The sequence below is a fragment of the Lotus japonicus genome, chromosome 3 (assembly GCF_012489685.1).
Source record: "Lotus japonicus ecotype B-129 chromosome 3, LjGifu_v1.2".
In the NCBI taxonomy this organism is placed as follows: Eukaryota; Viridiplantae; Streptophyta; class Magnoliopsida; order Fabales; family Fabaceae; genus Lotus; species Lotus japonicus.
In genome coordinates, this window is record NC_080043.1 from 81,626,058 (window position 1) to 81,638,547 (window position 12,490).

The 12,490-nt window shown below is 40.4% G+C and overlaps 2 protein-coding genes across 2 annotated transcripts; one reads left to right on the plus strand and one right to left on the minus strand.

Moving 5' to 3' along the window:
• Positions 1-244: 244 nt before the first annotated feature.
• Positions 245-3,025, plus strand: LOC130746436 (exocyst complex component EXO70A1-like). Its single transcript, XM_057599063.1, has one exon. It carries the CDS (start codon positions 564-566, stop codon positions 2,457-2,459), a length of 1,896 nt encoding a protein of 631 aa, XP_057455046.1. The 5' UTR covers positions 245-563; the 3' UTR covers positions 2,460-3,025.
• Positions 3,026-5,476: 2,451 nt separating this feature from the next.
• On the minus strand, positions 5,477-9,250 carry LOC130746437 (uncharacterized). The gene is made up of 5 exons (XM_057599064.1): positions 8,844-9,250; positions 7,422-8,340; positions 6,435-6,530; positions 6,042-6,178; positions 5,477-5,908 (listed from the first exon to the last, which is right to left on the minus strand). Exons 1-5 carry the CDS (start codon positions 9,041-9,043, stop codon positions 5,731-5,733), a joined length of 1,530 nt encoding a protein of 509 aa, XP_057455047.1. The 5' UTR covers positions 9,044-9,250; the 3' UTR covers positions 5,477-5,730.
• Positions 9,251-12,490: the final 3,240 nt, after the last annotated feature.

Here is a 12,490-nt window from a genome sequence, read left to right on the forward strand (position 1 = left end):
GTTTGTTATAAAGATTTATAAACCTTCCCCGTCCAATCTACATATTTATTAATTCTTACCACTTGAACTATGATACGGTAATAAATATTAGGTAGAATATTACTCTTATTTTAATATGAGATAACATGTAGATGTTGGCATCTAGCCAAAAACCCTTTTTAGAAAAGGAAGTGCCGTCATAATTTCCCTGACGTAATAACACTAAATTCGCCGGTGAAGATTCCACCGGCGGCATATAAGATGTCAAACGTTGAATGACCCTTCTCCTCCTTCATTCTTCATTCACCTCTTCAATTTCCACATACAAATTCAATTCAATCAAACAACAACGCCAACTTTGCCGCAGTCTCTCTCATTTCCACATTCAGACAAAAAACCACCCTCAATTTTCTCTCTCTTCCCTTTTCCTCCCTTTTTCCCTTCCCTAAATTATATCTACTTTCCCCTCCTCCATTTTCTCCTTTAATTTTCTTCCCACCTTCAAACTCAACTTTAACTCACTACTACCTTTATCACTTCTTTCCCCTTTTACTTTTCCTCCCTATTTCCCTCTCCACCCAATCATGGACCCGCCGGAGACCTTGCCGTTAGAAGCGGCGGAGAAGATCATCCTCCGGTGGGACTCCACCGCCTCCGAAGACGCCCGTGAGAAGATGATATTCGACGGCGAACGTGAAGAAGTCGATCTCTACCTCCAAGCCGTCGACGAAATCCAACGCTCCATGTCCTCCACCACCATCTCCGACGACCAAGACAAAGCCACCTCCGCCATCCAGATCGCCATGGCTCGCTTAGAAGACGAGTTCCGCAACATCCTCATCTCCCACACCAACCCCATCGACCCAGCTTCCCCGTTTCTCCACCCCAACACCGAAGAAGACGAAGATCAACACCACCACCACCACCACTCTTCTTCTTCCTCCTCCACCCCCCAACGACTTCACCATGATGCTGTTGATGATGGCGGCGGCGATGTTGATGTTGATGTTGTTGACGACGGCAAGCTTCTCCGCTTCGACAGTGGCAGCTCTGTCGCTTCCTCCAGTGTCCGGAGCAGCTACCGCTCCACCAGCAGCATCCGCGAGATCGATCTGATACCCTCTGACGCAGTCTCCGACCTCCGCTGCATCGCCGAGAGGATGATCTCCTCCGGCTACCTCCGCGAGTGCATCCAGGTCTACGGCAGCGTGAGGAAATCCGCGGTGGATGCTAGCTTCAGGAGGCTCGGGGTTGAGAAGCTCAGCATCGGCGACGTTCAGAGGCTGGAGTGGGAGCAGCTGGAAGCCAAGATCAGGCGTTGGATAAGAGCTGCTAAGGTCTGCGTGAGAACCCTCTTCGCCAGTGAGAAGAGGCTCTGTGAGCAAATCTTTGATGGTGTGGGAACTGCGGTTGATGATGCTTGTTTCATGGAGACAGTGAAAGGGCCTGCAATTCAGCTTTTCAATTTTGCTGAGGCAATCAGTATAAGCAGGAGGTCGCCGGAGAAGCTATTCAAGATTCTTGACCTCCATGATGCCCTTATGGATTTGATTCCTGACATTGATGTTGTTTTTGACTCGAAGTCGTCGGAGTCGATTCGTGTGCAGGCTGCGGAGATTCTCTCGCGATTAGCCGAGGCTGCAAGAGGGATTTTGTCTGAGTTTGAGAATGCTGTGCTTAGGGAGCCTTCTAAGGTTCCTGTCCCTGGTGGGACAATTCACCCTTTGACTAGGTATGTGATGAATTACATAAGTTTGATCTCTGATTACAAGATGACTTTGTATGAGCTTATAGTGTCTAAGCCGTCGACCGGGTCGAGATATTCGGGTGATCCTTCGACGCCGGATATGGATTTTACTGAGCTGGAGGGGAAGCCCCCTTTGGCTATTCATTTGATTTGGATTATTGTGATATTGCAATTCAACTTGGATGGTAAGTCCAAGCACTATAAGGATAACTCCTTGTCTCACCTTTTCATAATGAACAATGTCCACTACATTGTTCAGAAGGTGAGAGGCTCTCCTGAATTGAGGGAGATGATTGGAGATGATTACTTGAAGAAGCTTACAGGGAAGTTCAGGCAAGCTGCTACTAGCTACCAGAGAGCAACTTGGGTGAGGGTGTTGTATTGTTTGAGGGATGAAGGGTTGCATGTGAGTGGTGGCTTTTCTTCCGGGGTCTCGAAGAGTGCTTTGAGAGAAAGGTTCAAGGCCTTCAATGCTATGTTTGAGGAGGTTCACAGGACTCAAGCCGTGTGGTTGATACCGGATTCGCAGCTCAGGGAGGAGCTCAGGATATCTATATCGGAGAAGCTGATCCCGGCGTATAGGTCGTTCCTCGGGCGGTTCAGGAGCCACATAGAGAGCGGAAGACATCCGGAGAATTACATTAAGTATTCTGTTGAGGACCTGGAGGATGCTGTGTTGGATTTTTTTGAAGGAACTCCTGTTTCGCAGCACTTGAGAAGGAGATCTGAATGATGATGGAGTGAAGTTGAGTTTTGGAAACTTTAGTGGCTAGGACAAATTCTTTTAATTTTTTCCCCTGGAGTGTTCAGGTGATTGAGTGCTGCTGGCCAAACTGAGATTTCTCAAGTGCTGTTCCAAGTTTTTTACCATCCAGGATTCTCTCAGAGGAATGGAGGATTCTAATCTTGTGAAGATCGATCGGTATTGGTCGTGAAAAGCCAAGTAGCTCAGGCCTGAATGCTGCTGCCTGTAAGCATGTTATTTGATTTCATCATACTACCACATTCTAGATTTTGTTTCATTTGTTTATATTGGAATTTGTTTTACGTGTGTTTTTGTTTATTACTCTAAGGTCAAAAGGCTGTTTCTTTTGTAGCTTCAAGTGACTTCTATACAATGTGATGATAGTTTTGGGGCACTAATAGATGCATGTTGAAATTGAAATCTTAGATTAGCTTCAGCCTTTCGGCACCTGTATCTTATGTTTTTCTAATGTTTAAAAGTCTCCACTAAATGGGAATTGCTGAGAAGTTAAAAGGCTTTTTTGCTTCAATGAAGATTCATGGGACATTTGGTTACAGAGCATGTAACTATGTGATTATTTCTCTCTTTTTCCTGTTGTAATTTTTCTGTTTATAGCTCTTGCCTCTTGGTTAGTACTACTACTATCTGATTTAAACTACTTTGGCAGGCTGCACTTCATTATTTGCAATTTAAATGATAAGTGCTGGTTAAAGATGATCTGTTCTTCTATCTTTCATGGACCAGTTAGTTGCATGTTTTCTTCTGATAATAAATGTTAATAGTTTTATTGAAAAGTTGTGTAAAGGTCATTCCGAAAGTAAAACCAAGTTCCTCTTCTTGAATGACAACCGTGTAAGCTTTTCAGGGTTATTTGGTTTCTATTTTCATTGTTTGTTTTTAGTTTTACAAATGTGCCACTTGTTTTCATTCTGCTTCCTGTTTTCAAAGTTCTGTATATAAAACAGTGATAACAGCTTTTTTATTTTCTTGGTTTCCTGTACTAAAAATTTAACATAGAAAATGATGTGCCATTTGAAAATAGAAACCAGAGAAGCCCTTGTGTTGTTAAGCATTGCCTTTTTACTTTGTCTTATCTAAGCATATGATATAGCTTCAGAATCTTTAAGTTCTTCACTAGAAAGCTAGAACCTTGGTAGTTGTTCATGCGTGTTAGAATCAATGTTGTCATAATTGATTTTGATAAAACTAAGTTAAAAGTGAAATGATTTATGTTTGAATAAATTTATGGGGAAATTGATTTTTATAGAGGACAATGTTGTGAAATCCAGTTATAAAATCTCCAAAATCTCCAATTAATTATGTCCGCCACATAAGTTACTCTCTAATTTTTCCCTACAATTGATTTTTGAACTAAAATAAATTTTCCAAGTTGATTGCCATGCATCTATACAACCACCTTAGAGTGATTTTGGTCAATGACAATGGATTCTAAGACTCCGAAATGTGAAATAAAATGCACACTTCATGGTTGAATTTTGGTATTTTTTTTAAACCAAGGTATCTTCCACATACTCAATCTTGTTGGTGTGCGGTAAATCTCCCTATACAAGTATTTCACACATTAACATTCACATAGGTTTGAATCTGAGACCTTTCGTGCGTAAGCTATAACAATTTCACACCCGCCGATCTACTTGTAGTCATGCGAATTTTGGTACGAAGCAACAATATACATCACCTAACTTTTTGTATTTTAGCATTTCCGCCGCGTCAATGACCTTGGTGAGGGTAGTTTACCTCCCTCCTCTCAATAAGGAGGTGGACGAAGGTGTGACTGTTTGGATATAAATGTAAATGGTTTTTTATTTTCTTTTCTCAATTCATAGCTTCTTGTTTATTTTTGTACATTAAAAAGAATGAAATGTGCATTTTGAGTTGAACTAACTGATATTCAAACATGCTAGATACTTACACACCAAGTACAAATTTACAATTATACATCAGTTATACACTACTTGCCATTAAGATATGAAGTCAAAGGATCCTTCAGTCTTCAGAAATCAGAATGAAGTGTTTCTAAAGTGCACGACTAAAGATGAATCTTTCCTTGAAATGGTAACATGAATTGTAAAGGACATGGTGTGATACAATCATTTTCCTAGAAAGAGAGACAACAGGGAATTGAATTCCACGCAATTTCGTGCTTGAAGAGACGTAGGTAAGATCAACAAACATTTTGTTGCCATGCTACCTTGACTTGTTAGCCTGCCACGAGCTTCACGGCTGCGTAGATAATCTGCTGATGTTGAATTCAACTTCATAAACCCAAAATATGATCTCAGAGTCTGCTAACAAAGTCAAATGAAATTACTATTTTTCATTCCACGTTTGCTTTGAAAAAGATGTAACAGATAAAGTATTTAATTAGGCACGTATCTTGAATGCAATGAAAAATATTTACCTTATGTTTAAATTAACATTTTTTTAAGAATGAAAATCCAAATAGGACATCATAATTCATTCATAGACTTCCTCCTCTCCTTGGACGCTAATAATTGACTCATTAAACTCCTGCCAAAAGAAATTCTATCAGCAATTTGTTATGATGTATGAATTCACAAAGTGAATAATAATAATTTTATCAAATCGTGTTGATAAACTTTCATTGTCGAATTATTTGTATTTACTGGTACCAACTCCACCCTTAAGGCGAAATAATCTATTTCCTCAAACTAATAAAAAAGGTGGGGTGATAAACATGATATTCTGTCCTCAATTGATGTCTCAAAATCCTATTTGACCAATAGTAAAATCTTGTCATATCAATTAAACAAAAAAAAATTGAGTGAAAGTGAAACCCTTACAAACTTGCATAATAATTGTATAAGTGAGACAGTATAGGAGACAGTTTTGGGACATTTGATTCCAATCATTAATCAAATAGTAAGAAACTAGTAATATAGATTATAGATACAGCTGGAAACTTGAAAAAACTTCTAGAAAGTACCCCCACATGTATGCCTGCATGTTGCACATGGATAATATACATTAAATATCTCATAATTGAAGAGAATTTCCTTTGTAAGAGGTAACAGAATCATACTCTTATGCATACCAATCACAGGAACACGAAAAACTCTATCATGTAATCCAATATTGTAAGGAACAGCTAGCTAAATATGCAACAAATGAAAACAAAGAAGACTAGTAAAGTAAATAAAAGAATAAAAGGAAAAGAGTCAGCTAATTTTCAGGATGGATGCAATGAAATTATAAAATGTGAGCTACATTCTCTAGCTTATTCTCTCTTGTCTTCTTCTAAATCATCATTTGAAACTCCATTGCCACCTTGCACTGGTCTAGCATCTGGCACAATTCGAACATCCTTTGCAGAAATAGATGCCGGTTTAATGAGCGTCAAAGTAGTTTCATCCCTATCAAATTCATCGCTTCCATCATCACCACGGTACGCATATCTGTCAAGAACAGAACAACAACAATGAGAAACAAATAGTGTAGATGGACATTGGAGCATAGAAGAGAAAGCTAATCTTTCCCTTTAGACATTAAAGATGCAGAAAAACTAAAAGATAGAGGTTTTGTTTTTACCTTGTTGAATTTTGAGATGGTGCCCAAAGAGCACAGATAACACACAGGAGAGAGTAAGACAGAACTTGCCAAAAGGCTGGGATGATCCATGCATTCTGCCATCTCTCATTGTATACATCATTTGATTTGAAATGAAGCTGAAAGAGAAAATATAAAGATAAGGACTAGAATAACCAACACTGAATGGATGAATTGAATTTAGAAACAAGCAAATAACATCTTTTGTGTAGCAAATTTCCTGGTCTATTCTAGATCAAAACTTTGCAGCTCATTTTAATTTGTTCATAGCATCTGAATCCACAGATTACATAGACCAATGACCTGGACTTCACTATCATAATTAGGCCTAGTTAACATACAAATTAATTGAAATGCGTTTCTGCCTTGGATTACCTCATAACATATCCAGCCGACAGATACGATCACAGCAACTGCCAAAGCATTAGTGAACTTCCTATACATGTCCAATTTTATCATCATCCTTCTTGCCTGTCACATTGCATAAACAGAGAAGTGTCATCTTTAGATTAGTTAAGTCATGACAGTGATTTGTCATTCATCACCGTTCGTGATATGAAAATGAGCAGAGAAAACAGTGTAGAAGAGAAAAGGAAACTGTATTCTTCATTAAATCAGGAATGAGTTACACAACTATGTTATATAGAAGAGTTAACAATATTAACTAACTTCTAAAAACAGTAAAAATGACAGCAACTAAAGAGCTAATTAAAAACTATCTTTATAACCTACTAACTAACTAACTAACTCACTTACTAATTTTCTCACTAATTCACACGTGATGCACCATCACATAAAAGTCTAAGCAAATCAGCCTAATTTATATAAAAGCTATAAAGCAGAATAGGATTTATAGAGTAAGATCATCAGGGTCTGATAGTTCAAAGTTGGAAAGGAAAGAATATCCCGTGTTTTTACTAAACACTATAAATTGCCAATAATACTTATTCTTTGGCAGTATATCATAACAGGCCAGGAAATATCAAACATGAAAAATACAAATAGCAAAAACTATATTTGTATAAGATCCTTCCTTTCCTTTATTACTTCAAGTAACTTAAGCCTATCTACCTTTACATCATGGTTTATTAATCACAAATGAAACTGATAGGAGTTCAGTTCTAGAGTTGCCACATCATATATATTTCTACCAACTCTAAAGCCCGTTTGGTTTTCCGCTAGAGGGTATGAAAACAGGAAAATAACACATCCCAAGACACTTTAAGTTGAAGAAACAGATTCTAATACCCCTCCTGATATCTGTCTCATACAGAGTGCTTTAACAAAAACCAACAAGGGGAAAATTATGGATAACAAGTTTACCAAAGAAAGAAAGAATTTTGCAGCCCATTTCAAGTTTACCTGAAGCTTAGTTAAAGTTGCAGAGAGTGAGGTGAAAATCCAAAGAATGAAGAACACATCCAATACAGCAGAGGGAAGAACCAAAAAAAGCTTTGCCTTTCCAGAAAGATCACTTATGGCACCGACATGTTCCACCAACTCAAGAACTTCAGATGCGACAAAGAAGGTTCCTCCAAGCATAATAACCTTTGATGTAAGGCCGCCAAGGGTAGGTCTCACAACACCGTAGCCCATTGCTACTATTAAAATGATCAAACGTGCCACGGTTCGCTTAACGGTACCAAAGGTGACAGCCCATATGGTTATCCCAGTTGGCCTGATTCCAGTCTCACTGAATTCAGCATAGTCAAAGTACCACAGAGTCATCTCAAACATGCCAAGGGTTATCACTAGGGTAATGCAGTTCTGCAGTGGAAATACTTCCTTCCAAAATCTAACATATTGATAGAACCAAAAGAGCCCAAGCAACACAAATGCAAAAGACATGAACTGGTAGAAAATTTTCATAGGTGCCATTCTACCAGGAAGATAGCCAGAGGGATTTTTCCATACAGTTTTCCCTTCTACAGCCAAATCTTTAAGCCTTGTGTCACAATGGATGAAATACAAATTATACATCCCAGTTTTCGTGATTTGTATTGATTTCGTCGGCAGCACTGCTACTTCATCATCCGTTTCAAAAGGGACACCAAAAACTTTAGGCCAATCAGAATTCACCTGAGAAGGGCGGTAAATTACCTGCCCCTCAGCACACACACCGAGTTTTGCTAGATCACCGGTGCAACAGACAGCCCTTTGACCCCCATACGCTGAACCACCAATTGTCTCTCTATCTTCAACCTCAAAAACAACAGCTTGAATAGGCCACGAGCTAAAGTTTGAGAATTCCTTCGTTCTACGGAATGTGACTCTATCAAACCTGGTTTCCACATTACAACAGGAAAATCCAATCAACAAAACAGTATATATAAACCATCAGCATAATCACCAAGATAGCACAAATACAAAACAATGGCTAACAGTGGTATACAAGAGACATGTCATGTTTCGGGACCGACAGCGAAACAGTTTTCATCAAATTTGTGGAAATTCTATGAGTATCCCAGCAACTTCACTTTCCAAATCTGACAAGTAAGATTGTATATTTCACACGTTGAAATATTCAACAAGTTGGGATTTTTCCTATAACAATTGCTACTAATTACCAAGAATCTCACAGACACTAACAGTGAGAGAGCTGAATACAAAAATTCAACCAAAAATAGAAACTCATAAACTGGTGAATTCCTTCTTCTTTTTTGAATCTGAGGTGATTTACCAACTACCCATCAAAGCCAAATGAACAAAAATACTAAAAAGACAAGTAATTTAACCAAAGCAAACAAAACCCAGAAAGGATAATGAAGAGTGAAGTGAAATCACCGAATGTAAGAGTCGCCATTTGAAGCAGAAGGTGAAGTTTCGTTGGAATTGGGAGTAGTTGAGTAGATTCCTTCGCTGCCTCCATGTATGACAAACGCGTTGCCCTTGGCGGCGAAATGTTCGCCTCTGTAGTCGTGAACGGAAGCTTCTGTGCTCAGAAAGAGTAGCAGGAGAAACGTGAGAATTGAGAAACGAGACATGTTTGGAGGGAGCAAGAGCTAGAGAGAGGAACAGGGTGGTGGATCTGTAGAAATGAAGAGTGACGGTGGTGTAGTGTGAACTCTGAGCTGAGAGAGAGAGAGAGAGAGAGAGAGAGAGAAGAGAAGTGTTAAAATTTGTTGAAAAGGAGAGCTTTTCCTTCCAACTGGAAGAAAAGGCCAAAGTGAGGTTTAGACTTGAGACTTGAGTGAGGGAGGTGAGAACTGAGATCAATGAAGTGAAATGGAAGGGTGATTAAGGGGATGGAATGATGTGTTCTGTGTCTAATTAACTATTACTATTTACTAATCAACTTATACTGAATTTGCAATAGTATAATTGTTAAGCCAAAATTACAAGCATTACAATTATCGACACCATGGTACAAAAAATGGTTTCTCGACAGAAGGGGTTGGGCGAAGCCGGCAACTCAGCACACGATGTCCCTCAAGGACAAGTTAGTAAAAGCCATAACTCGACACACTCAGAAGATGAAGAAATCTCGATCACCTTAATGGAAGAGGCAGTTACCGAATAACAAGCGATTACAAGCACGTGCGTACACCCACGATGCCACGAATAGCAACGGTTGCCCACGACTCAGAACCACCCACGTGGCAATAGAGTCATGTACGCGAAGACCATCGGCTAAACGTGGGGTATGGCGCCAAAATTCAAAACCCACGAAGCCATCGTGCATCCAAGGAAAACCGCCAAGAACATGGGCAGAAAGAACAATATAAATAGAGAAAGCAGCAGCAGAAGAAGGGGTTCCCAACTAGAAAACTCTGAAAACTCACTAAAAGCTCTAAACGTCCGCATCAATGAGACTTCGAGAGCAGAACGTGATGATGGAGGAGTATGTTGCAGAACCAACGCTTTAATTTCCTTGCATTTCAGTTGGTTAATTCCCAGTTCTTATGTGTAGCTTGTTTTGTCGAAATTTGCTTTCATGTTATTTTGGTTTGCTTAACTATTTTGTAATCGACTCATATTCAATAAAATCCAGTTTCGCTTGAAGTTGTTTATTGTTGTCGAAAACACATCCGTCCACACACTACACTTTGGCAAAACGTTTTCTCAAAAGGACCCTGAAATCTAAACTTCCTTTAGTCGAACTAAGAGGATATTTGTTTACCAAAAATCCGTGTAAACAAATTGGCACACCTGGTGGGACTGTTTTTGTGAAAACTAAGTTTTACAGAAGTGTTTTGTGTGTTTTGTTTGCTGCATGCTATTTGGTATTTGCTACTTGCCTTGATTGTGATTTATATGCATCTGAGAAGTGGTAAGAGTTTGAGTATGGCAAGCAATCGAGGAACAACCTCCCCTCAAGGATCTAACGTGGGTAATCAGAGTAGTCCCGGGGGAAGTAGTGGTAATAATAATGAAGAAGTGTCTACTGGAATGGGGCATGGCACCAGTATGCCAACCCAGAACGTGGCAATTTCTGCAGTTGCAGAAATGCCTGTATCTACATCAGTACAGGCACAAATTGTTCCAACGATTACGAGGGACATGCCTTATGGTATGCCTACATCTATGATGCAAGGCATACAAGGCACGTATTCGACGTTCCCTGAAAATGTTCCCCCATTCAGCATACCCCCTTTTGGGGCAAATGGAACAATGTTAAACCTGGGAAGTCGCGTTAGTCCCCCTATTCCTGGATCTAGTTCACAAATTTATTTATCTACAGGTATGAATAATGGTTCACTTCAAGCCATTAGGCAGCAAGTAGATGATAGTAACCATGAAATGGTTAACATGCTATCTCGACAGATAGGTGAGCTAATCAACCCTGTGCTCCAAAATAATAATGCCAATAATCAGCATTTGGCACGACAGATGGATCGTTTGGCGACAGCCCTGGGGGCACCAGTCGAAATCCAACCGGCACCAGGGATTAACCAAGTCTCGTTTCCTAACCATGTCCCTGCCCCGGTGCGCTATCAGGCGCCGCAACACCAAGAGATGAGGGCAAACCCTTTGTACGAGGCAGTGCAGCCACCATTGCAAAATGTGTATATGGTAAACAGGGAAGAACACGCTGATGGTGTGCTAGAAAGAATTCGACACCAGAACGCTGGGGGGCAACAAAATGTTGCTGCTGTGGTGGAGCAATTGTTGAACCAACATGGTTTCAACGTGGGTTTCGCGAATATACCCCATTTTGTGTCAGCCTTTACAGAGGAGGTTCTCGAATCAGAACTTCCTCGAGGCTGGAAGGTCCCCAAATTCACTAAGTTCTCAGGGGATTCAGGAGAGTCCACGGTAGAACACATAGCCAGGTACCAAATCGAAGCAGGAGACTTAGCCATCAATGAGAATTTGAAAATGAAGTACTTCCCGAGTTCTCTAACCAAAAATGCATTTACCTGGTTCACCACCCTCGCTCCTAGGTCAGTCCATACATGGGCCCAGTTGGAAAGAATTTTCCATGAACAGTTCTTTAGGGGAGAGTGCAAAGTAAGTTTGAAGGACCTGGCTAGTGTCAAAAGAAAGCCAGCAGAGTCTATTGATGATTACCTAAACAGGTTTAGGATGCTTAAATCTCGATGCTTCACCCATGTTCCTGAACACGAGCTAGTTGTCTTAGCCGCTGGTGGTCTAGAGTATTCTATTAGAAAGAAGATCGACACTCAGTATATTCGAGATATGTCTTTGCTCGCAGATAGAGTGAGGCACATCGAATTGCTAAAGGCCGAAAAGTCAGAGGAAAGGGCCAAGACTACTAAGTGGCCAAAGAAGGAGAAGGTAGCGTACATAGATGCGAATTCAGTAGGTCAGAGTCCATGTGTCTATCGAGAAGTCCCTGCGGACGTCGATTTGAATGACGTCAATCTGGCTGAACTTCAGCCAGGGGATCCTTATGTGTGTAAAGCATTGAAACCACGTGAAAACAAACTTGGGGAGGAAAATCCCAAGAACACGATTCCTGCTGTAAAAACTTATACTTTTGATGTGGCCAAATGTGATGCAATCTATGATATACTTGTGTCTGATGGTTTGCTTGTGGTCCCCAAAGACCAAAAACTTCCTTCTCCTGAACAAAGGAAAGGGAAGAAGTATTGCAAATATCATAACTTTTTTGGTCATTGGACCTCACAATGTGTTCGTTTCAGGGACCTCGTGCAGGGGGCATTGGACTCAGGAAGGCTCAAGTATGACGAAAAAGCCAAAAGTCAAATGAAGATTGACTCCGACCCACTGCAGGTAGCTGAAGCCAACTACGTGGAACCTTTCTACATTGGCATGGTTGACATTTCCGAGAAGCTGAATCTGGGCCTGACACTCGAGGAGGCAAAGGAGGAAAACACGGCTGTCGAAGAACCAGACGTCGTGAAAGAAGTGAACTTGGAAGAGGTTTACCCCAAGGCTGGAGAAACCCTTGTCGAGTTTCTATCCCGCAACAAAGATGGCGAGAAAGAAGTTATGCTGTGCCCTCG

Coding starts and splice junctions, on each gene's coding strand:
- LOC130746436 (XM_057599063.1), top strand. CDS start 564: ATGGACCCGCCGGAGACCTTGCCGTTAGAAGCGGCGGAGAAGATCATC.
- LOC130746437 (XM_057599064.1), bottom strand. CDS start 9,043: ATGTCTCGTTTCTCAATTCTCACGTTTCTCCTGCTACTCTTTCTGAGC. Junction 8,341..8,843: donor AATGGCGACTCTTACATTCG/GTGATTTCACTT, acceptor TGTGGAAACCAG/GTTTGATAGAGTCACATTCC. Junction 5,909..6,041: donor CCATCTCAAAATTCAACAAG/GTAAAAACAAAA, acceptor TGTTCTTGACAG/ATATGCGTACCGTGGTGATG.